Source organism: Myotis nattereri (assembly GCF_964212035.1).
Source record: "Myotis nattereri genome assembly, chromosome: 6".
Taxonomy (NCBI): domain Eukaryota; kingdom Metazoa; phylum Chordata; class Mammalia; order Chiroptera; family Vespertilionidae; genus Myotis; species Myotis nattereri.
In genome coordinates this window covers 38,318,433-38,344,212 of record NC_138081.1, presented here as the reverse complement: position 1 = coordinate 38,344,212, position 25,780 = coordinate 38,318,433, and the positions used below count along the sequence as shown (strand labels likewise).

Below are 25,780 nucleotides of genomic sequence, written 5' to 3'. Positions count from 1 at the left end.
TACATTAAGTAAAATAAGTCAGAAAAAGCTAAGGGCTGTATGATTTCATTAATATATGTGATATAAAACTGAAACTCATAGATACAGACAACAGTATGGTAGTCACCAGAGGGAAGGGAAGTGGGGCAGTATAGTGAAGGGTAAAGGAGGCCAAATATATGGTGATGGAAGATGATTTGACTCTGGGTGGTGAGCACACAATGCAATATAAAGATCATGTATCAAAGAAATGTACATTTGAAACCTATACGATCTTATTAACCAATGTCACCCCAATAAATTTAAAACAATTTTAATTTTTAAAAAATAAGTAAACTTTTTAAATAAAAAATAATCAGTAATGAACTGAAAACTTAAAATAAATTTCTGTATTATGTACTAATAATATTACAAAAATACATTTTTATTTGAGTGCCAAAAATTGTGTTGCTGTTAAAAAAAGTCTTTCATTGTAAAATAGTTTAACATATCTAAATACATTATCTTTAATCATAAAAAAATATATTTTTCCTTCTCCATAATAATTAATTATTTTCACTTTCCTTAAACTACAGGATAATCTTAATAACATCCAGATAATTCTATATATTTATAAAATAATTTGACTTCACATATATATTTAACCGTTATTCAGAACAAACTTAACCAAAATGAAAACCATTTTAAAAATCATTCTTTTTAATGGGGGAATTGGTTTAAAATATATTTCTAATTATTCCAGATTTACTTTGTTAGAGTAAATATTTAATAATAGTTTAAGAGGACCATTAAAAAACCCTGTTCTTTTAAGTATACTCACAGTACTTCGAAGTTTATCCAGAAGCAAATTTAACTGTGTCTGTAAAAGAAAGAAAATGTCACAAGTTAATATTGGCTCTTCCACAGTGGAATAAAATAACGTGCGATAACATGGATATATAACACATTATGATTTAACAATTTTTGGTAGACAAGCTCTTTGACAGCAACATGCAAAGTATATGGCTAATATAATGCCAAGGACAGCAACTTACTTTAATTATACAGAACTTGTATAATTAGGAGACTGAACATTAACAATACCAAAAATCATACATGTGCACTCGCAGGTGGGGTGAACAAGGAAAGTGTACAGGCAACAAAAATGTGAATGAAAATGCTGGGCATGCGTTCAGTTAGAGATCAGCAGAGCAGTACTAAGTATGTGGCAAGCTGGTGTAGTTTGTGTCACACTCCATTAAGAAGGAAGGCATGTTTAAAATATACACTAATGGCATATGTTTAGATTGTTTTATGTAACACTTACAAATCAAACTATCCTGCCTAGCTGTAGAAACCCTCCTTACTATTTTAAAATTTCACATCTCAATTATTTTTTTAAAAGCATAGATAGCTTTATCCAAAACAAACTGACAATGAACACTATAAGTTGCTATGCCTTCCTGTTTTTAATAATATTGTCACACAAAAATTTACTCTCATTCAGTACTAATTTAATTTGTATATTTGCTTTACTTCTCTGCAAAGTAAATCAATTATATAAAATTCTAATATCAATTTTAAACTAAGATGTTTATTATACTGCACATGAAAGATAAATTAAGATGATATTTCTTAAATTAACATACTGGATCAATGACAGCTATATTTAATAATAATAGTAATAAGTATAATTTACTGAATGCTTTCTATGAGTCAAGCATTTCTCAAAGCTTTTCATGGACATTATCATGTTTAAACCGCACAATTCTAATTAAGAATATTGCATTAGCCTCACTTTACAGGTGAAACATTAGCTAGTCATGGCAAAGCCAAGATTCCAATGTGGGGCCTAACACCAAAGTTCATTCTCTTACCAGAAACATTACAGTATACTTCAGACAGCATAGGATTAAGATATAATCAATCTGGACCATCACACAACTGAAAGGCAAGTATAAGAGCCACTAATTTGGAAAGAAAACAACTATCACAAAGTCCATTTTTCTTAATCCATAGACTAAACACAATATTCTCCAAAAAAATAGAGATAGAGCCAATCAGAAAAGTAGGAACAGCAAAAATTAACTAATAGCATTGAGAAAAGGGGGGAAATGTCAAATATCAAATAACAGTAGTCAGGGACCATAGGCATAATGTACATAATGACAGAATATGATTTTTCCATCAAAAAGGATTACTTTTACTAAAACAATAACAGTAAAAGTTATGTTTCAATAACCTAAAAATGTCGCTTTCCAATGGAAAACTTCTACTTCTCAGTGATGTTGGATAACTAAAATATTATAGTAAATGCTAGCCTGTTTTGTTTTTTTTTATTGCCTCACATACCTTAAATTTAATGAGCTATTCTATTAAATTTAAAATTAAGAATTACTATTAATATTCATTTTAAAAGTATCTCATAAAAACATTTTACATTTTATTATTAATGATGTTACTCAGTTATGGCTTTCAGGAGTTTAATGTATAAAATACATTTTATTGTAAAAAGCAATTTTAAGGCATTTCAAGTCTCAACATAAAAGAATACTTTAAAGAATTTTAAGAATGTTTTTGTTTTACTTGTATTATATAAAATTTCAGGTATGGTCTCACCAGCAACACTAGTATATTCCATCATAGTAGGAAAATACTTAATGAATGATATCCATTTCACTAAATTAATGTTGTTACATGTCTTTTCAGCAATTTCAGAATATCCAAATAAGAGAAAAAAATATTGCTCAAGAAAATTAGAAACTCATAATCAATAGAGGTTATAACAAAATTAAAAACTTTTTATTCAGCTACCTGAAAATGTATTAAAAGCTTTCTCCTACATTTATGATTTGGCTTTAAATATATATATATATATATATATATATATATATATATATATATACACACACACATATATATATGGCTTTATAAATATGACTTTATCGAGTTAGTTATTTAGAGCCCATTTCAATCCACAAGGGATTTCAGGAGGCCTTACACTGTTAGTACCATAGTATTCTGATACTTAAATATTATTTCTAATTACATCATTTTTAATATTTAAAGTACACATAATGAAAAGCATATGTAGAGTTTTCTTGCAAACCTAACAATGTGTTATGGAAATTTATGAGCGAAATTAATTCTATTTCTTTGTTCTATGTGTTATAATCTTTTAGTCATTACACTTTTAAATTCTTATTCTATATTCTAAATATTCAGCACTTAGAACCAATTAGTGTAGTGTTCCATTTCTAACACACATCATTTGATAATTCCTTGTCAGACCCAAAATAATAAATTCCTGATCCAAAATTAATAAAACACATGAAATGGTCTTCAATGTTAAGCAGTTTGAAGGGTTTGCCACTCAGAGCACTCATCTTTTACAGATTTTTTAAAGCTTTAGTCAAATTTTAGCATAATATGCACAGCCACAATGCACTGAGAGAGAAAACACACTAAAATGTATTATAAATATAATCATTAACTTGAGCCAGCCTCTTTTTCACATGGCAGCCACTCTACAAATAAGAGTCCATGAAGGTGATCATTTACCTGAAGCCCCTGGCTGTGCCTGCTTTTCCTCTCAACTCAACTAGTGTTCTCTAGCCATCCCGAGCTGGACTGACTACGCCAGCTAAAACACAACTGCTGAATGAGGAAGGAAACAGAAACACATGGGAAAGAGAAGGTTGAAGGTCAACCAGACAGTAAGTAGAAGCAAGAACATTAGGAGAAGCAATCTGGTATGTTAAGCACCGAGAAAGAAGACACTCATTAAATTACAAGAACTTCTGTATGTTCAATCACTACACTTATTTGGGTGTGCTTTGGTTTTGTTTTGGTTTTTTGCATACAGATCCTATCAACAATGCAGGATCTGCTCTGAACTTCCTCATGGGGTTTTTGACAGTGCCTACATTATCCAGTGTAGAGTATAAAGCTATATATTTTATTTTAAATGCAGTAAAAAAAAATTTTTCAAGTAATATATTTAACACACATACCTTAAACTTGTTTCCCACACTGATGAAGCCAAGTTTTCCTGCTTTTTGTTTAGTGTCTTTGTTGTTATTTGTGGATGTTTCAAATAATTCCCGTATAAACTTATCTCTGGATTCACATATTAAGGATTCCAGAGACATATGCAAAGCATCGTTATTTTTTTCCACAAACTGGGTCTGAAAACAAAGCAAACAGGAATGAACGACTCAGTCCATCTTGTGATGATATCCCTTAACACAGCACTGCCCAAGAGAAGGTTTGAGGAGGATAGAAAGGCTCTGTATCTGCGCTGTAAATACAGTCACCGCTGGCCAATGTGCACACTGAGCATATAAAGTGGAGCCAATATACAGAGGAAATAAATTTTATATTTTATTTTTAAATTTAATTTAAATTCAAATAGCCAGATGTGGCCACAGGTTACCACACTGTAGAGCGCAGCTGCAACATCAAGTCATTGTCTCCTGGTAAAAGTCATACTTACTGTTTCATAGCACACTGCCCCTGCGAAATGCCTGATGATGAAGCCTTCATCATCTCTGATGTTTCTATGAATTGCCAGCTTAGATTTTCTGGGAATCTAAAAAACAATACATCAGTTATTAAATTATCAAAACTATATTACATAATTCTCTTTAGAGAACCTGTGGGATGTGAAATACTTAAAGTTATAAAAGCAAGTTTCACATTAAACACAATTATACTGCTTTTTGTAACATCTATAAACCTTAAAGTACCAGTGAAATCTAGCAAATATTTGCTTATAATCTCTAAGGAAAGAAAGAAGGAGTACGACCAAAAAAAAAAAAAATAGACCACACTATTTAGAAGCATATGCAAAACATAGTGGGCATTTTATAAGGTGCCTGCCTGTGGAAAGCAGTGGTTCTTGACCTTGGCTGCTAACGCAGCATCTCCCAGAGAACTTTTCATCCTCCCAAAGCCCATTCCATTTACATCAGGTGATTCCTAAGTACAGCCAGCTTGAGAAGCAATGTGCTAAAGAAACACCTGAAATCAGCACAGGGACTCTCTCACAGTTTTAAACCAAACATCCTAGCATGTTTACACAATCAGCCTGAATCTATTTGAAGGAAACGAAATCATTTTAGGGTTGTACTATTTATACATATATAAAAGCCTAAGCGACCATTATGACCGAACAACTGGAACAACCAGTCGACCAGTCGCTATGACACACACTGACCACCAGGGGGCAGACACTCAACGCAGGAGCTGCCCCCTGGTGGTCAGTGTACTCCCATAGCCAACCTCCCACGGCCAGCCAGCAGCTGTTTCTTCCATGCCCGACCCGGTGACCATTGCCTCCTCTCCCAACCCCAGCCCAGGGCCTTTAGGCCCCGGGCTGGAACGGGGAACCAGGGGTGGGCAGTGGCAGACATGACCCCTTTCCCAGAGGGGCCAAGGGCCAGCTCCCTCCTCGGGGCAGGTTGTCAACCTCCCACACCCCATCCCTCCCCCAGGCCAGCAGGCCCCAATCAGCCTGCCGCCCGCCTGCAGCGGTGGCAGCGAGGGAAGGACGAGTGGGGAGGCAGGGAACCGTGCAGTGGTGGGATGCCGGCATCCAGCATCCATTCCTTCCACACCCAGCCCGGCGACCGTCGCCTCCTCTCCCAACTCCACCAGGGCTTTCAGGGCCCTGGGCTGGGACAGGGAGCCAGGAGTAGGTGGTGGATGCAGCCCCTTTCTCAGGGGGCCAAGGGCTGGCTTCCTCCTTGGGGCCGGTGGCCAACCTCCCATTCCCCATCCCTCCTCCTGGCCGGCCCTGATTGCCAGCCAGGCCTAGGGACCCACCCATGCACAAATTCATGCACCAGGCCTCTAGTCTAATTGTAATATCTCATATTGGTATCATATCTAAAAGCTTCCAAAATGCTTCATATAAAAGATTATATCTGGCCCTAAAAATAACCTAAGGTTAAGCCCTACATAACTTATGATTCTAATTGTTTAATATCTAGTTTCTCTTTCTAAAGGCTTCTATCCCCATCAGAGTCTAAATCCTGGAATGGGAAACTCACTGTGAGTCGGAAATGATCCTTGTGCTTCTGGTGGACTGCGGATGTAAAGTGTTGATCACTGGGCTGGGGAAGGCGATTTTCTTCATCCAAAATATCCAATATTCCCACTAATTTTGCTTCAACTAAATCTATTTCAAAAAAGTAAGATATGATAAGGTAAAAAATAATATTTTAAAGATGTGAGCAATTTACTAATCACAAACTACAAAGAAGATTCAATAAGTATAATCTCAAAAACTATACAGAGCAGGTATATTTTATTTCAAATCTTTCAATTTATTAGAAAGTAATAGCATATGTTTAATATAGGTTTTAGAAAAACAACTCCTTAAAGCAAGTGACTAATGTATTCACCACTCCATTTGTGAGGACAAGAGGCTAAAGAGCCAAAAATTCCTCCTCTTCCAGATGATATCTACATTCAAAAGGATGTAAAAACTACAGAAGCTTTTGTGTGCTTAGCTTTTTAAAACTAATATATATTTACTCAGAGGGTTTCCAGCAAAACTTCACTAACAGCATATTCTTATGCTCTTTTCATTCATGTTGTTTGAATTTCCTGCTTATCCAAAATAACTGTAAAATGTAAGCTGCTTAAATACAGTATATAAGAACTGTGAATGGGGCAGACTCTAAAAGTTATCGGACATATGAAGAGAAATCAAGATTCTAACTGGTCAGCAAATTATGCTTCGGGGGCAATTAGTGGTGGTGAAAGGGGTCATGCTGAACTAAGCTATAAATGAGAGAGTATTCTGACTGATGTAGAGGATGTGAAAGTGACTGAGGGGAGGAGTTCCAGCCAAGACATCAAACCACAAAGCCAAGGCACAGAATTCGGGGGAAGGATATGGTCCATGAAGGGAAAGTGGAGTGGGCTGGGCAGGATGTGGAAGTGCTTTGAAAAGTAATACTACTATAAAGAATGATTATAATAATACTATCTTGTCCAAATCTGGCACACAAGTTTCTGAATCAATTGTCAAAATGGGTTTTCAAAACTGTTACTGGATGGAACAGGGTCCAATTAACTCAGTAGCTGTCAGCCAAAAGACAACTCCAATTAGATTTTAGGAGAAAGAGTGCATTTTATTGCAAGCCAGCAGGCAAGAGCACACCTGGGGGGGTGGGGGGGAGGGGTGTCACTTCCCAGCGTGGCACATCCTGAACAGAGGATCGGATCTAGCCTTATTCAGGGAAAACACCAAGGTGAGCTTCATCATCGCATGTATAGGTGGGAACACCCCTCTGCGTGCCCAGTTAGAAAGGAGATCTATACATGCATCCCATGTTTTAAAAATGGCAGGAAAAGCTCTGCCCCTGGGAGGAGATTTTAGTAGTACAACATGAGGGTATAATGAGAACATTTCATGAAGAAGTCAGTACAGAGTCCTCCTGGGTGGCTTCAGCCAGCCCCGGCAGCCGGAGCCGGATCAGCACCCTGGTTCTGCAAATCATGCCGGGCTTATCTCTGCACAGCAGGTCTGGCAATCGTCAATGTCAGGGATGGCACAGGTGTGGAAGGAAGTTTACCTAATTGAGTCTCAGCCCTTCTGCTAAACTTAGCAAATCAAAGGATACGGTTACGCAAATTTTATAGCATCCAGGGTGATCTAAGTAGGTTTATAGGTTAATCTACACAAAGTAATATGTTCTAAATATATAAATATAAATATAAAGTGTATATATATATCAGGTTACAAACAAGGCTTACCAACAGCTCATTTTGGAGATGGGGGAGAGAAAAGGAAGACTGAGCACTGGCTGGGGAGTGGCAAAGACGTGAACACAGACACGAAGAACAGAGACCTGCACAGTATTATCTGGGACACACGGAACTCGGGAAGCCCACCCGCAACCAGCCACAGGGTGCCGCCAACGCGCAGAAAATAGAAACAGTATCTGCAGAACAGCAGAGCCAAACCCTGTCAAACCCCACCTGGAGCCTGGCTAAGCTATCAACGTCCTGTGTGAGGTAACAAATCCCTTTACTGCTTAAGCAACTATTCACGTTAGTTGTTGGAGAAAGAAAATATTCCACCTGAAACTAATATAATATTGAATGTCAGCTATAATTGAAAAAACAGAATGTAAAATATCATCACAGTAAATTAAAGAAATTTTAGGAAAACTTTCAACATATCTGAATTCAATGCCTTGGTAGGAAAAATAACTTCCTAACAATACTAAAATAAAACCTCTCTCAACTACCAGTTTCAATTAAGTCCTCATAACTAGTAGTATCGATCACAGAGCACAGAAATATCACTAGTAAAACCCTTCACTATACCTTCCCAGATTTCGCAAAAGTAGAGTGAAAAAAATACATACCTATACAGTCCTGATTATCCACGTAATGCACTTCATTAACACCCAAACCTTCTTTTTGATAGAGTTCTTGTTCCTAAAATGAAATAATCATAATCATGGATATGGAAATACCACTGACATAAATTGGATTCATTGTTTTGTGCCATTTCTGATCATATTTATTTAAATAGAGTACAAAGGTTTACACAACTACTTTGGGGGCTGGGGAGTATATAAAACATCAGGGAAGCAAATCCTTGCCCCTAAAGCAAAGTGAAATAAAAAATTCACACTGCCTGGTATTGCCAAGTGGGTAGAGCATCATTCTCTCTCCCCTCTTGCACCAAAGGGTCACAGGTTTGATTCCCAGTCAAGGGTACGCATGAGCACATGTGGGAGGCAAGTAATTGATGTGTCTCTCTCTCTCTCCCATCAATGTTTCTCCCCCTCCTCCCTTCCACTCTCTCTAAAATAATAAAAATAAAAGTATCAATGGAAAAATATCCTCAGGTGGAGGATTAACAACAAAAAACTTAAATTGCCAGCAAAACATATGATTTACATTTGTGCAAATGTTCCCTCCTGCAGATAAGCTCACTTTTCTTGAAATATGGAGAGCAGCTATGCACAGAGTTCTGTGTCTGAGCATTTAAAGTCAAGGAAAGACCAGAGCTTTGAAACATTTTTAGCCATTTTAAAGTCAAATCTGTCAGTACAATAAACCAGGGGCCAGCACATTTTTTTCTGTAAAGGGCCAGATAGTAAATATATTCAGCTGAGAGCCATATTGTCTCTGTCACAACCACTCACTCAGCATGCCACTGTAGTACGTAAGCACCCATACATAACAGTAAATGAAGAAGTAGAAAAGGAAGAATTAGGATATGCTGAGTGAGAAGCATACAGACAGTAAAGACAACAGAAACAGAAACAGTAGAATTTTAAGTCTAGTAAAGGTCACTAGTAAGAAGCAGTAGATGTTCACTTATGAAGAGGTGCCTATTAGGGTTTTTATTGGATCCCTAAGCTTCAACTTACCAATAACAATTCTGATGTGCCTGAGCCAACACTAAACCACTGGGACCCATGCTGGGCAGCCCTGATTCCCTGCCCCCTCTCATTACACCCCATCAAGCAGGGTAACTTCAGCATGTCTCTGTTCCTTGAAACTCAAGCCAGCTTAATGCAGTTGGTAAATTTAGACTGTAATGGTAGTTACCTCCTTCAGAATCCTTTCGTTGAAAAATTGTTGAAGTTTTTCATTGCAATAGTTGATGCAAAATTGTTCATAACTGTTATGTTCAAAGTACTCTGAAAACATAAAACCAGAATCAAGAGTCATCATCACATCAACCTCATATTAACAAATTTATCTTCGGATAAAATTTTATTTTATCAATGCTTAATTTAAGATTAGGTTAAAAAATACATAAAACATTGGTGTACTCTGCAAATGCTCTTGTTTCAAGACTTAAATTTTATTAGTATCTTAAAATTAAGTATTAAAGATACCCTGCTTAAGAAAAAGATGTTTATCAGATGAGATGTCATAGCAAAAGATATAAAACATAACTTTTAACATAATTTAAGCACAGGTGTTAAAGTAATCTAAATTAAAGAAAATGACTTAAAATGCAAGTGTTTCAGATTTTTTTCAGTATAATCTGTAAAACTACAGTTATAAAAAAGTTATGGATACTAACTCACTTCTAAAATTAAGGGATTGTATTACATTATCTCTAAGATCCCTGCAGCTCTAAAATGCTATGATTCTGTGTATTGTCTGTGCTATACTAAAACTGGTAACAGACCAGGAAACAAATGTTTGAAGACTGTGAAATCTTGTCAGTGTTAAGTAAAAGGTAATGATTTATTATACATTTTAAAATAAGGATCACATTATACAAATCCTGCCCTTCTCAAAATGTAAACATTCTTAAATGTATGCATAGATCAATGTTTAACATTAGAAGTGTTTGGGATCTCTATTTAGAAGTTTGGTAATGTTTTTGTTACCAGAAATATGCTTAGGAACTTAATTAACTCTTATTTATATCAATCAGCCTATAGTAAAACTGGTTTCGTTATACATCTTGTAGCTTCAAGTCAGTTTCCAAAAACCTATTGATGACGTTAAATGAGGACTTACTGTATACTAGTTTCAATCAACATGTTTTAATTTTATCAAAACCCATGAGTCTTTCCTTTTTATTTTTTTAAGCATCAACTTCCTACTTAAATATTAGGAAATGAAATGTAGGTGAGGACATACAACTGAAAACTCGTCAAGCAAAAGGTACTAAGAGAGGGTAGGATGACAGCAGAAAGGGCAGAAGCAGGTGACACAGAGGAAGGGTGGGAGATGCCACGGGAAAAAGTCACTTTTTAAATTTTAAATAGGTGTGAAAAATTAATGAAAAAAATCAAACAGCTAACTACAAACTCATAAATGAAACTATACTTACCAAAACCAGCAATATCTAGGACTCCAATAAAATAGGATGATGTTTCAAAAGGGAAACACTGATTTACTCTGTTTACCACATGATCAAAAAGATGGCTATAGACAGTCTTTGCCAAGGCATCACGGGCGTTGTTTGCTTGTTCCACTTTCAGTGGGACCCTATGAAAGAAGACTGTATCAGTGAGAATTCTCCATAGTCCCCAAGATCAAAGTATATCTAAACCTACTAATTGTGAAGAACAAATTAATAAATAGTTACAAAAGGTCACTTGTGGATATACACAGACAAACAGGGCTAAGTACAGAGAAGAACTAAAGGAATTATCTACAATCAGATTTTTTTTTAATCTATTATTGAGTAAAGGAACTTCGGGCTCAAAATTCTTTTCAACCTTAATTTATACTTCACTGTACATGCAGAATATATAAAAAATTATTCAGAGGAATCATCTTCCTTTGACTTTCCTTAAATGCCAAAGAAATTGTGTTTAATTTGGGATAAGGTTAAAAGTTCAGCAACCTGTTTAACATTGCTTAGGAAAAAAATGTTTACATCTTAAAATCCGAAATGTCCAACTCTATGATTTAATATAAGTAACTGCATGGTATAACAGCATTAGTTAGATGTTGCAGATACAGACACATAGCCTTGTCCTCAAGAAAACGATAGTCTGATGAAGAGAGCCGGCCATAAAAGAGAATTTCCAAATGCCATGCTCAATGCTGTCATAAAAGTAAGTGTGGAGACCATGGAGCACCAGAAAAAAAAAGGAACCACGCAACTCTAAGGCACTACTATACATCCTCCTTGCTGAGGTTTTCTTTAGAGCAAGAATAATTTGGAATTAGGTTAGCAATGAAAAAGGCTAAATAAATAAGCACACCTTGCTACTGTCTCCAAAAGTGTAATTTTCTGAGTGGCTACTAGTAAAAGACTTTTTTAGCCCTTTTGATTTTAATTTGTTGAAAATTTTTCTGATGTATGTCGCTAGACCTGCCTGCCTTATATAGGAAGGGATAGAGGATCTGATTATTACCCCACAAATAAAGATCTTACAGTGCTTCAGAATAGTTACTGAATAATTCATTTTATTTTATAGTACTGAAAACAAAGATACTTAAAATATAGGACTTGGAGCCAAAAGTGTACATAGGCTCAAATATAAACTAGAAGTTAGTGGTTACTGATTTTAAAAGTCGTGACTAGTCTCTTATTTTCCTATCATTTGTAATTTCCTCTAAATGAAGAATCCTAAATGTTAAGGGGAAATTCCATTTGCCAAGTGTTTTACTAAAGCAAGTTCTCCTTAACAGAAATTTTAGTATATGCCATTTGCAAGGAAAATCACTTTTAAAATAAAATGATCAGCTGCCTTATGAAATTAAATAATGGTGATGACTGCACAACCTTATAAATATACTAAAAATCATTACATTTCACACTTCCAAAGAGTAAATTATATCCCAAAATATACAGTTTTGGGGGAAAAAATTTAATGACCTGTCGCCTAAAACATATTAATATAATCAGCTCAAATAGGGTGGGGCCAGAGTAGCTTAATAGTTGTTCGTATGAAAAATAATACAACTAATAACTAATAACACAAGAATAAGCTCTGTTTCGTGTACTCACAACTATAAATCTGCTATAGCCCCACCCTGCATTTTTAGAGTTGTACAAAAAAAGTAAACCTCTTTCCTACCTTATAAATTCCCAAGTTGTGCCATGCCATATATCTGTAAGGAACACCTTTAAGAGCTATGAAAGTCAGGGTTAATTATTATGATGGATTACTGTGGTGAGATACACAGAATTTTGATCTATTAAGTATATGTTTTAGAACATTATAATGAAAACAATGAATCATAAATAAAGATGAACTTTAAACCCCAGTGTTCTCAGAAAAGGTTTTTCCTTGACAAACCCCACGGCAGGATTTTTACAGAGCGATGAGTTAAGGAACTTACTTTATAACTGTTCCTTTGGTGCCCCCTGCTGTTGTTAGCATGACTCTTGTAGTTAAACTTACGCGAAGATCATCTTGATCCAAACCCAGTAATTCAGCACAATATTCCAAAGACTGAGTCGATTTATTCTTCAGATTACAACCTCCTAATAAAAATATATTTTAATTTGAAATTAATAAACATTACGTAAACCAGATATTCAAGATTCATTTCTTAGAAGTATACTTCACTTATATAAAACTATGGAATAGACAAGGCTCATTTACTAAAATACTAATGATGAATTACAATCCTTGTTAATATATTAAATCTCTGGAGAAATATAGTACCTTAACATTAAAATTCATATGACTCTAGAAAACTCCAAGGATTAATTTTAGTGGCAAGTGTTGTACAGCACTTTAGTAAGTGAGTGTGTGTATGTGTGTGCATCTATGAGCTCATGTTGCTGGGGGCAGAGGAAGAGAGTGAAGAGACAACTGCTATAACCTGTACACTGTATCTACAGACTTCCATTTGTGGAGGCTGTTTTACAAAGTATTATATAGGAAGACAGTATACTATAGTGCTTTAGACTCTGGGTTGATATGGCCCTAAAACTTATCAGCTGTGTGACCCTGAACAAGTTTCTTATTCTCTGTGCTCGGTTTCCTCCTCCATACAATAAGGATAATAATTGTACTTACCTAATAAAGTTTTATATAAAAAGATTAACAAAGTTGCATATGGAGTTAGAATAGTGCCTAGTACACAGAAACCACTATATAAAGGTTAACTATTATCTTTATTATTACTATTTATTAATAAATATTTTACCAATTTTTAAGGTTTAATGTGTTGCTAAATTTTTTATTTCAAGACTTCTTTAAAAGAGAATATGAGAATCATAATGAGAATTTTATCATAACATGTTAGTAAACTATTAAATAGACAGGTCTCAGGAAAAACAGACCATGAGATCTTATATGAATAAGGGGTGGTCAAGACAATTCATTGGGGAAATAATAGTTTTTTCAACAAATGGCTCTAGAAAAACTGGATATACATATGCAACAGAATGAAGATGGACACCTACTTCACACCATACACAAAAATAACTCAAAATGAGTCAAAAACCTAAATGTAACCTAAAACTATTAAACTCTTGGAGAATACACAAATAAAAATCTTCATGACATTGTAGTAAGTAATGGTGTTTTAGATATGACAACAAAAGCACAAGCAACAAAAGAAAAAAAAGATAAATTTAACTTCATCTATAAAATAATGTTTGTATTTCAAAAAACACTATCCAAGAATTGAAAAGCTAACACACAGAATGAGAGAAAACATTTGCAAATTACAGATCTGGTAAGAAATTTATATCTAGAATACATTTAATAAAACAGGTACAACTTGATAATAAAAGGACAACCCAATTAATAAATGGACAAAATACATGAATAGACATTTCTCCAAAAAAGGTAAAAAATTGGCCAATAAAGACATGAAAAGCTGCTCAACATCTTTAGCCATCAGGAAAATGCAAACAAAAGCCACAGTGAGATAAACACTTCACACTCACTATGAAGGCTACACTCTGACAAAGATGGTGTTGGTGAGGATGTGAAGAAACAGGAACCTTCCATACACTGTTGATGAGAATGTAAAATGGTATATTACTTTGAAAGACAGTCTGACAGGTCCTCAAATGCAGACTGGTGCAGCCACTGTGGAGAACAGTATGGAGCTTCCTCAAAAAACTAAAAATGGAACTCCCATTTGACCCAATGATCCCACTACTAGGAATATATCCCAAGAAACCAGAAACGCCAATCAGAAAGGATATATGCACCCCTATGTTCATAGCAGCACAATTCACCACAGCTAAGATTTGGAAACAGCCTAAGTGCCCATCATCAGATGAATGGATTAGAAAACTGTGGTACATCTACACAATGGAATACTATGCTGCGGTAAAAAAGAAGGAACTCTTGCCCCTTGCAACAGCATGGATGGAACTAGAGAGCATTATGCTAAGTGAAATAAGCCAGTCAGAGAAAGATAAATACCACATGATCTCACTCATTTGTGGATTATAGAGAACAACATAGACTGATGAAAAGGGACAGATGCAAAGACTGAGAAACAGCGATCAGGCTATCAATCCCCAGAAGGAAAGTAGGGGAGGGCGGGGGTAAGGGGGAGAGATCAACAGAAGGACTTGTATACATGTATATAAGCCAAACCAATGGACATGGACAACAGGGGGATGGGAGCATGAGTGTGCGGGGCAGGGGGGAGGTTGGGGGTTAATGGGGGGAATGAGGACACATTTTTAATACCTTAACTAATTAAAAAAAAAAGTTAATCATAGAGTTACCCTATGACTCAACAACTCCAGTCCTAAGCATATACTCAAGAGAAATAAAAACATGCCCATGCAAAAATTTATACATGGATGTTTACAGCAGCATTATTCATAATAGCCAAAGTTGGAAACAACCCAAATGTTCATCAAATGATGAATGGATAAACAAAATGTGGCATATCCATACAATGGAATATTACTCAGCAATAAAAAGAAATACAGGCACAAAAATAAAGTCACAAAAGACCTCAGTAAATAAATACGAAATGTGGTAATAGACAAATTTAGAGAGACAGAAATTAGAATAATGGTTGCCTAAGGCTGAGGGGTTTGTGAGGGAATGTGGTGGGGCAGCGGGGGCCATTGCTAAAGGGTATGGAGTTTCTTTTTTGTGCTTTCAATGCTCTAAAACTGATTGTGGTTATGGTTGCACAACACTGAGTACACTAAAAACCACTGAATTGTACACATTGCATGGGTAAATTGTATGGTATGAATTATATTTCAATAAAGCTGTTAAAAAAAAGAGGGGAGAGAATACTTAAATGTATTAAACCTCTAACTTTATTAAAATAACCTTACCACTCATTTTTAATTTCTACATACATATGCATTATCTAAAATTATGTAAGTGAAAAAAAGTGACTATCAATAATTCATTAATTTCTTTAAAAACTTCTCTTTTACTATTTTGCAAAGATTCTCACATATTTCCAGAAATTATGTAAAGCTAATGTAAGAAAATATTTAGTTTAAAAGTTTTCAAAAGGTAAAATACTGTAAAATAATGTAAGGTTTTCATGTTACTCCCCTTCCAAAGAAGAACTTCTTTGAACATTTAAAAAATTTGTTATAATAACATATAATTTTGCTATGTGGAATTTAAAAAGCATAGAAACTCCCAATGGGTGTTTGTTTTTTTTTGCATTTCCATCATGGAAAACTTTTCAGTAACAGTGTCTTCTAAAAAACTACTAGAGAATAAATTTTCTAATAAAATAATTGCAAAAATATTCACAGCTTTCTCAGATTGTGAAAATGCCAAAATTGAGCTCTCTAGTGGAAAAAAAATCAATTCTAATTAGACAGAAACCATTTAGGTGTATAGGAAGGTTCATAGGACGGATGAAGAGTAATATAATCAAATCTTAACTATTAAAATAAAAATAACCCCTTTTATTAATGCTATTAATTTATTGCCTCATTCCAATCTTCTTGGCTTTCTGTTCATTTTCCCTTCAACTGAAAAAAGTTTGAGAAGAAAAATTAAAGATAATGTAAATATGTGTTATGTGCCTTTTGATCATTTCAGTGCTTTTCAACTAACTAGATCATGCCCATTTATGATCCTCTACGTACATTTGCATGTTCTACCTCAGGATGATAACATGAGGTAAGAAAATGCTACTTATCACTCCTAAAACAATTCCAAAGTGTGCATTAAATATTCTAAACAGTTTTTGTGTTAATTAGAGCCCCCAGATGCTCCCTTGGTATAACAATGACATAGAGGAAATGAAATGTGTTTTAATGTTAATTACATTTTCAAAATAAATGTTAAAAATCCCTCAAAAAAACTAATAAAAAAATTTAATGCACACTAAGAACAAACCTGGTTTTGCTTTTTTTCTTCTCATTTTAAACTGGAAGGAACCTGTATTTTTATTTTCCTTACTCATTAAAAATATTTATACTGTGATTACTATGTACCAGACAGAAGTATTCACATCATTTTACAAATATTTAACTCATTTATTCCTCTCTTTAACAGGAGGTAGGGACTGTTGTTGTCCAGTACACAGGTAAGGAACTGAGACATGGAGAAGTTCCTGGCCCAAGGTCACACAGGTAGCTAACACAGGGTGAGCAGTCTGCTTCAAGAGCACATGCAATTGAACACTATGCTACGCCTGCTATTACTGACTTCACCGCATCACAGGACATTAAATCTGTAAGTCATTAAGAATGTCTATTTGAATCTACTCATTCACAGATCACCACATTTGGGAAGGTCAGTGACTAAGGGCATAGAGGGAAAATTAACTGAGTTATTTAAACATGGGTAGAACTTGGCTCTCATATCAACAATTTCATTAACAACCATTTTACACAGGTTGCATGTGTGTAAAATGGAGATAATATCTCCTACCTCATTATCTTTATCAAGTTTGGGTTATGATGATGATGAAATATTGTCTATATAGAGTCTTGCACACAGAAGGCACATTTTTAAATGTTCTTTTTCCTCACTCTTGTGCCCCTTCCCTATATGCACACTATTGCTAGGTACTTTAAGAGCAGTTCTCATGAGTTACTCCATTATTTTACAAATGAACAAAAACAAGGCTCAGAGAACTTCTGGGATCTGACACCAAAGCCCATGGTACTGACTCCTCTATGAAATGGTGTTTTCAATATTTTTAACTCAGTATAAGATTTTTAAATAATGTGTTTATGTAGGAGTCAACTGCCTTTTTTTCCTAATGTCAGATTTTAGGCTTTGCTGTCAACAGTCTCTCAGTCACAACTACTCAACTCTGCCACTGGAGCACAAAAGCTGGAACAAACAAGGCGTCAGTGAAATGGGTGTGGCTGTGTTCTAACAACACTGTATATACTAAAACAAGCCACTGGTCAGATGCGGCCATAGGCCAAAGTTTCCCAACCCCTGTGTTCACAGAACAAATTTAAGTGTATAAAAATTCTTACTCTTTATGTAAGGCTATATACCAAGAGAGTTGGAAAGTTACTATCATGCATGCACTTAAATGCTCTTTTCAATTTGCACAAAATTCAACCTATTTTAATTTTCCAGTAATAAAGTAATTGGGCTTTTATGTATTCAATTGCCCTAATTAACTGATCCAAATTTAAATCAATGAGCCTTAAAAAATGTCAAAATACCTTAACAGATGGTAGAGAATTATTCTGTTCATTTATTGGGAAAGTATAGTATCAGTTGAAAAATGTCACTAAATATGACCATGGCAGTTACTTGTCCTTCATAAGTAAATGTATTCCTCATCAGAACTAATAACGACTGACAATGCAGCATCCTTCATTTCCATGACTCACCATACAACAGTAAATTCTAGAAATTTCAGGGTATTAACAAACCTGCACACGGGTTCAACTTACATATGACAAAGAAATGACAGAACCTTTAGTTTTACTCCTTAAAAACAAAAGGAAACAAAAAACCACAAAGATACCTGAAGTGCTTCCAGCTTCCTCAAAATCAATATTTCCAAGGTGCAGGACACCAGCTACTACCCGGAACAGATCAAGCTTTTCTTCATCATCCAAACCAATCTTTTTCATGGCTGTGCACATTCTAATAAAATCTCCGTGGTCATCTAACAAAGGATCTTTCAAGGAACCTGCCTTAAGATACTATAAAATAAGAGGACATCAATTAGCTGCATCTTACATTATTTAAGTATACTAAAAAACACTACACGAAGTCTACTGCTGCACTATACAACATGCAAAATAAAATGTGCTGATGGAAAAACTTTAATATTCTAACATTCAAAAACTGAATGGCTAGGTGAAGTGTACACAGAATCTCTCTGTATAATTCTTTCAACTGCATAAGAATCTACAATTATCTCAATAAAAATTTCAGTCAAAAATGGAATAAGATGTTTTCCAACTTAATTACAATATTAACTCTAAAGCATTTAATACTAGGGTATTAGATAAAAATAAAAATTGAGTAAAAAAGAATGGAATATTAGTGGTTGAAATGAATCAACATGAACCATAGGTCAAAATGAACTGAGGCAAAAAAATTGTAAAAAAAGTTTTAATCTGACACTTAGCATTATACATACCCCTTTAGGTTAACTGCCATCAACTACACTAATATTCAACAGTAGTAAATAGTGAACAGGCTAATAAGTTTTCATGGCCTGAGAATTACTTTTTAAACCTTTCTATGTAAATATAAATGAGGTAAAATGTATTAGTAAGCATTATGCTTACTCTAAGAATTTATGCAATAACTGAAAATGTATCAGAAAAAAATGAAGAGAATTTTATTTCTCTCTGAAAATAAAAACATGCATCTAAAGGATTCATTGTTAGAACTTATAACAAACTCAGAAAAAGGAAGGAAAAATCAGGCCTGCAAAAACTAAAAGGAGAAAAATAAAAGTTACTGGACATAGAAAGGTTGATCTAGAAATTTTCCAGAACTTGAGAATGAATAAGTCAAATTAAACATCAGGTAACAGCATGAGACTTAATTGGCCATTAAAGACACCTCTTGGAGATGTTTCTTCTCCTCCGGTTGCCCACTGCTTTTCAGCTAAAGTTGATTGCCTTCCACAAAATTCTTTAAAATGTTTAATTATATTTGTGTGAAATTTCTGGAAAATGTCTAGATAAAGAAATTTTATCTTATTTTTAAAAGCAGTAAAGGAAACAATCGCGTGCAGCCAAAGTTAACAGAAAACACACATCACGCAGAATTTTTAGTCTTGCAATTGAATGGTTACATCATTTAAAAACTCTTTTTAATCAAATGTTAATGAATACATTGCAATTATGGAAGACTAAAAATACTGCATTCTCCTAAAAATTACACACAGCTTAAAGGCACTCAAATGGAACTAGGCAAAGGATTCTAATTAGTCAAAATGATCACCTCATCCTCCTGATAAAGAAGACATAAAAAGTAATTTAAACATATTAATTCATTGTTCACTTATATATCTCTATATATAAACTTAATAATATAAATAAGATTCCTAACAAAGTCTGCTGACACTAGAATCAGAAAGAGTACATTTTCTTCATAGGAGAGTACCATGTTACTCTTTAAACAGTAAAATCCAATTTTCTTTCCTCTCTACTCATATTATTCCATGCCAAAGGAAATACCTCCATTATCTTAGTGGAAAGACTATAATTTCTATATTTTGATGATGCCTTATGAAAATATAGGTTATCATGACAAAATAAGATATCATAATAAACATTAATGTTACTTCTTAAAGTTCCAACCATGCATGTAACAAACTAAAGTTAATAATTTATAGTTCAGACATCTGGGTCTAAAATAATAGCTCAAATGTCAACTTAAAAATTGACTGTTAGAATTCAAAAGAATGGGAATTTTCATTGCTTTCTGTTCTTTTCCATGAATATAATAAAGACATAATTCATCTCACTCATTTTGAAAGGAGTCAAAAGCATCTGACTCTCAAATGCAGACGCATTAAAAACTGAGTACAATAAAAACGTGTTCAATTAAGTACTCAATATAAATATTTTAATAAAATTAATAAAGACAATATGACTAGTCCCTATAATTAATCCTGACTTTGTATTTTACAATTTAAACTCCTTGAGTAGATACAGCTTAATACCACTTATTACTTTACACAATGCATATTAAAATTTATGTGTTACAGTAAATTTTTAGATTAAGGATTTAATGTTCTTTAAGTAATAGTTAATGGTATAATTATAAATAATTACTTTTAGAAATGTAATAATTAAGCAAGGCCTACATGCAAAGTTTTTTATAATATATTACAGAAATATGTTTTAAAGAGAAATACAATAATAGATAAGCATTAATTCACAATAATGTCTACCACAAAGCTTATTTCTGCCCTGAAGTAGGCAATTATAAAAGACATATTTTATACTTAATCTCAAGTAGGTAATATGACAGCAAGCTTCAAAAATATTAGCAAAGGATAATTCTTAGGCAATTCAACACCCTCTTGCCGCAAAAAAGAACAAGAGGAGAGCAGTGTAGGAGCCAGAACCTATAGCTCTGGAGATACCAGCATAGGCATCAAGTACTACATACACTCTAGAGGGGCTTGGATAAGTATTTAGTTTTCGAAAGTCCCAGCCTAAAAGTAAGAAAACTTATTTGGGCTCCAAAATAAAAAAATGTATCTTTTAGCACAATTTTTTTTGGGTATTAAAGATTTGAATTAAAAAAAATAGTCTACTATACCTCAGGACTTTTTCGGTTCTGCAAAATTTGCTTGTCAGTTTCCTTGTTAGCAAAGAATCTAGTGCAGCCTCGGTTTAAATACTAGAACAAAGAAATGTTAAATGTAGTTAACAAATACGACTCTCAGGAAAACAGTTCAGGAGACAATACAATTTATCAAGTAGCACTAACCATAAAGAAGGAAAATCAGTACTTCTATATAAGCATTTTACTCCTACTAATCAAACCAGGGATATTGAAAATCCCAATTCCTCACAGTACATTATATTTTATGGTTAACATAAAAATCAATACCATAAAGCTTTTCTAGATTTAAAGGGTAGCAATTTAAAATATTCACAGTGTCAAATATCTTCATACCTACTACAGATAGTAATGAAAATCACCGTCTTACTAAATGTGTGAGTCTCAAAGACCCACACAGTGTGGTTGAATATTTCAAGTAATATTTCAATTCCTAAATAATTAACAAATATTATCTTTAAATTTCTTAATTTTGTATTTTTAGAACCAGTTCTTTAAAACATGCCTTTCATATTTACTGACAGTTAACACTGACTACACATAAATTACAATACTTGCCATAAGAACCTTCATATTCAAATAACAGTTTCAGCTTTTATCTCAAGAATTTTCTTTGTTGCCCAGAAGCCTTTTAAAGGCTTTCAAAATATAGAACAAGGGAAGTAGTTGGAAGAATATAATACTATATTGGTCTAAAAAGAGAATCTCTTACCCACCTTTAAGGGAGTGAGGGGAGGAGGCAGGAAGGAAGTGCACAAGGAACAAGATGGCAAATTTTTAAAAAACATCTCAGCGCCCCTTAAATCAGGTCACTATGATTCCATGCATTATGGCATGTATTCCAAGATTTAAGATACCACATTATACAGATACCAAGGGGAAAAATTACAGTAAATTTTGAATAATTTTGAAATAAATTAATATTTTAGATGATCAATGCATCCATCTATCTTCCCTCCTCCATTATAATGAAATATTAAAATTGGTAAAAAACAGAAAATGTTGGTATTAAGTTTTTCTTTCTACTGTAGAAACTTTGGGGGGGAAATAAAAGAGAAGGGAGGGGGAATAATACTGGTAAGTATTTTCAATTAACTATTTCAAAAAAGAGCTCTAATATTTAGTAAGGTAACAGTAGCTTAAACATACAGAGCCCAAACAAATGTTTTCTTTGGTAGCAAGAGTTTATCCCCCCACCCTAATTATTTTTATCAATTACTTGGCTATTGGACAGATGAACTTAATTAATATTACAACCTAGGAAATATACTTGTATCTTCCAACTTTTCTGTAAATAGAAAGTTGTAACTATTCTTGCAATCTATCCTCATTCTATCAAAGCTTTATTTATGCTTAAGGATCTTTGCATGACTATAAAATATATACAAAAAATATAAAAAAATTTTTGCAAATTTTGAATAATGTAAGAATTTAAACCTTTATTTTACAAAATACGTGTGTATTTTATGGAAGTGTTCACCCTACTGTAGGGTTCTTTTATCTTTACCACCATATCTATAATTGCTGTAAACTACCGAAAAACCTGATGAAATTATCAACACATTTCCAAACCACTGTAAGGTATAATCATTTTGGGGGAGGAATAGAGAGGTGTGTGTATTTATGTATGAGAGGAATATCAAGACAGTAGATATTTAGGTGAAAGGCAATGCTGTTCCTCTAGTCTCCTAACACCAAAGGACTCGCTTATAAAAGAGGAAATCATGACTCCCAAGTCACACTACAGAGGCAGGAAACTCTCTGACCTGGTCAAGGATTTCAGTAGCTGCCCTTTTAGGATGCCTACGATTGTGCCAGGAAAATCGGTACATTCTGAGACATGCAAAAACTATGCTCTAAGCCTCCAAGCAGAAACGCTAGATTAAGACAAGAGTAGTCACATCACTTTATCATTAACTCATTGAGGACAGAGCCACATCATGATTATTACATTTCATATGATTCACAGTAATTTATATTACTTTTCTAAAAATCATTGTCTAGATATGCCTCTTCTACTTTCATGAAGATAATGTGGTCAATTGCAAATTCCAATTACTTTGGTGAGTTCTAGAGAAGGCTGAACATTTTAATAGATGCAGTTATAAAGCACTTTGAAACAATGAAGTTTTAAAATTTCCAAGCACACATTAAAAGAAACTAATTAAATAAAGAGAAACTATGATAAATACACATGCACACACAGGTACACACAGAGAGAATAAATATATATATATGTATGTGTGTGTGTGTGTATATATATATATATGTATATGTATACACACACACACACACACACACACACACGATTTTCAAATGGAGGATTCCTGTCCAAAGAGGACTATCAAAATTACCTGGAAAATTTTATACACACTACATTTCTAACCCCCATACCAAAACTCCCATATCTCTCTCACAAGGACACTATTTTCTTCTTGTTTTTTTTTAGAGAACTCTTTATTGTATAAAGTATTACACATGTCCTCCTCTTTCCCCCTTTGACCCCTTCCAGCCCACCCCTGCCCCCTACCCCAGGCCTTCACCACCCTATTATCTGTATCCATGAGTTATGCATATATGCATACAAGATCTTTGATTGGTTACCTCCCATCCACCCACCCTCCCCCACCTTTCCTCTGAGTTTCCGCACTCTGTTCCATGCTTCCATGTCTCTGGATCCACTCCGAACAACAGTTTATTTTGTTACTTAGATCCCACATATGAGTGAGATCATGTGACATTTATCTGACTGACTTATTTCACTTAGCATGATACTCTCTAGGTAGAGGGACACTATTTCCTAGCTGAGAATTTGTAAATTTGCTAGCCATCCCTAGTCACCACTTCTAGAAACTCAATTGGCTTGCGATTCCTGGCACTCGTGATTTTTCCTGTACTTCCCTCACAACTCTACTTGAGCTTCCTTTCTTGGGCAACTCTTCATCTGCTCATCCTCCACATTTTCTACATCATACAATCTCTCTGGACAATCTCATCTATTCACTATCATGGTTCTAACTTCCACCAGAATACCATCTCCCAAACCTGTCACTCCAGCACTGCCACTGATCTTCTGAACATCCCTGCTCAGATGATCCATAGGTTCCAAATTGAACTCATCCTACGTGCTCAATCTTTCATCTGGCCCTAATATGGTATTTATTTCCACTCAGTTTTCCTAATCAAATTTTGGGAAATTATCCCCAACTCTTTCTACTCCCTACCATAATCAGTCTCCAAGTCCTATCAATATTACCTCTTAATATTTTGTACGCCCACCACTCTGTAACCCTGCCATCCATAAAACAAATTCAGACACCGAGCAATTCTTACTTCAACCTGTAGCCATAGATTCCCAAACAATTTATCGTTGGCTGTTATTTCAATCCATCTCATGCTCTACTCCCTTAAAGCCATCTCCATATTAAAGCCAGAGGAAAGTATAGATCTGACACCCAATTTTCTACTTAAAGCCCTTAAATAGCTCCTTATTAACTACAGAAGTTCAAACTGTCAAGCATCACCTCCTACCATTTCCTGCTTTACTGTTTCTTGCCTTTCTCTGTTCATCTTATTGCATCTACCAGGAATAACCTTTGCACCTTTCCTTCTCTAGTCAACACTTGAAAATCCTGCAGGATTCAGTTGTTCCATTAAGCTTTTTCAAAATCTCCAGCATCCTATGCATTTCTATTTATCATTTCAACACATCAGTGTGTGTGTGTGTGTGTGTGTGTGTGTGTGTGTGTGTATGTGTCCAGACCCTAGGTTGCTCAGAAGCAGGAACTGTTACATTTTATCTTTTTTTTAAAATACATTTTATTGATTTTTTTTACAGAGAGGAAGGGAGAGTTAGAAACATCTACAAGAGGGAAACATCGATCAGCTGCCTCCTGCCCACCTCCCACTGGGGATGTGCCTGCAACCAAGGCACACGCCCCCGATCGGAATCGAACCTGGGACCCTTCAGTCCGCAGGCCGACGCTCTATCCACTGAGCCAAACCGGTTAGGGCTCATTTTATCTTTATAACCCTGGCACAATGTCTGGCAACCACTGGGCAAACAAAAATATTTGTTGTTGAACTGAATTAAGGAAGATAAAATCATAGGCCCTTATTAATATTAATTCAGTGGTCAAGCTTACTTTTGTTTTACAAAAAGTAAAAGGTAACTTTAAAGCCAACATTATAGAGTGAGTACAAATTTCTTATTGAGCTTACACTGATAAGGTTATTAACATCTACCCTTTCACCTAACCATTATATAATCCCTCATATGGTGTTACATTATAAAGGCAGCAGGAAGTCTAAGTAGAAATCTACTTAGTACAGAAATTATGTCATGTTACATAAAGCTATCAAAATTTAATGTAAGTTACACAAAACTATCAAAATCCACTAAAATAAGTTTTCTAGTCAAAGACAATTCAATTTGCAAGTCTTGCATGAAATTTTTTCATCCAACTTACCCGAAAATTATCTGGGGAGCTCAAATGAAGTTTTTCCCTAATATCTTCAGAAGCACCCGCACACAACCTATAAAAGATATGATAATTCCTCTCCTCTTTGCCTTGAACACAGATCCTAGATTTCTCTAGAAGATAATGGGAAACAAATCCTCCAACAACTGAACTCTAAAAAACAAAGAGGAAACACATTTTTGCATGTCAAGT

General features: G+C 34.6%; 1 protein-coding gene across 2 annotated transcripts in view; it reads right to left on the bottom strand.

Moving 5' to 3' along the window:
• The window catches only part of MYO6 (myosin VI), a 139,062-nt gene that overhangs the window by 31,845 nt on the left and 81,437 nt on the right, over positions 1 to 25,780 (bottom strand). The window contains exons 9-20 of one of the 2 annotated variants that reach the window (XR_013996191.1): positions 25,577 to 25,741; positions 21,084 to 21,164; positions 18,316 to 18,496; positions 12,754 to 12,898; positions 10,787 to 10,944; positions 9,541 to 9,632; positions 8,343 to 8,415; positions 6,012 to 6,139; positions 4,454 to 4,549; positions 3,972 to 4,145; positions 3,520 to 3,615; positions 800 to 838 (exon numbers count right to left, since the gene is read on the bottom strand). Coding sequence is in view for 1 of the 2 variants with exons in the window: in XM_081094860.1 (XP_080950986.1) it covers positions 800 to 838; positions 3,972 to 4,145; positions 4,454 to 4,549; positions 6,012 to 6,139; positions 8,343 to 8,415; positions 9,541 to 9,632; positions 10,787 to 10,944; positions 12,754 to 12,898; positions 18,316 to 18,496; positions 21,084 to 21,164; positions 25,577 to 25,741 (1,332 nt within the window). In the remaining variant the exon portion in view is untranslated. The remainder of the gene's footprint in view (positions 1 to 799; positions 839 to 3,519; positions 3,616 to 3,971; positions 4,146 to 4,453; positions 4,550 to 6,011; positions 6,140 to 8,342; positions 8,416 to 9,540; positions 9,633 to 10,786; positions 10,945 to 12,753; positions 12,899 to 18,315; positions 18,497 to 21,083; positions 21,165 to 25,576; positions 25,742 to 25,780) is intronic. The other variant, XM_081094860.1, reaches the window with a different exon arrangement.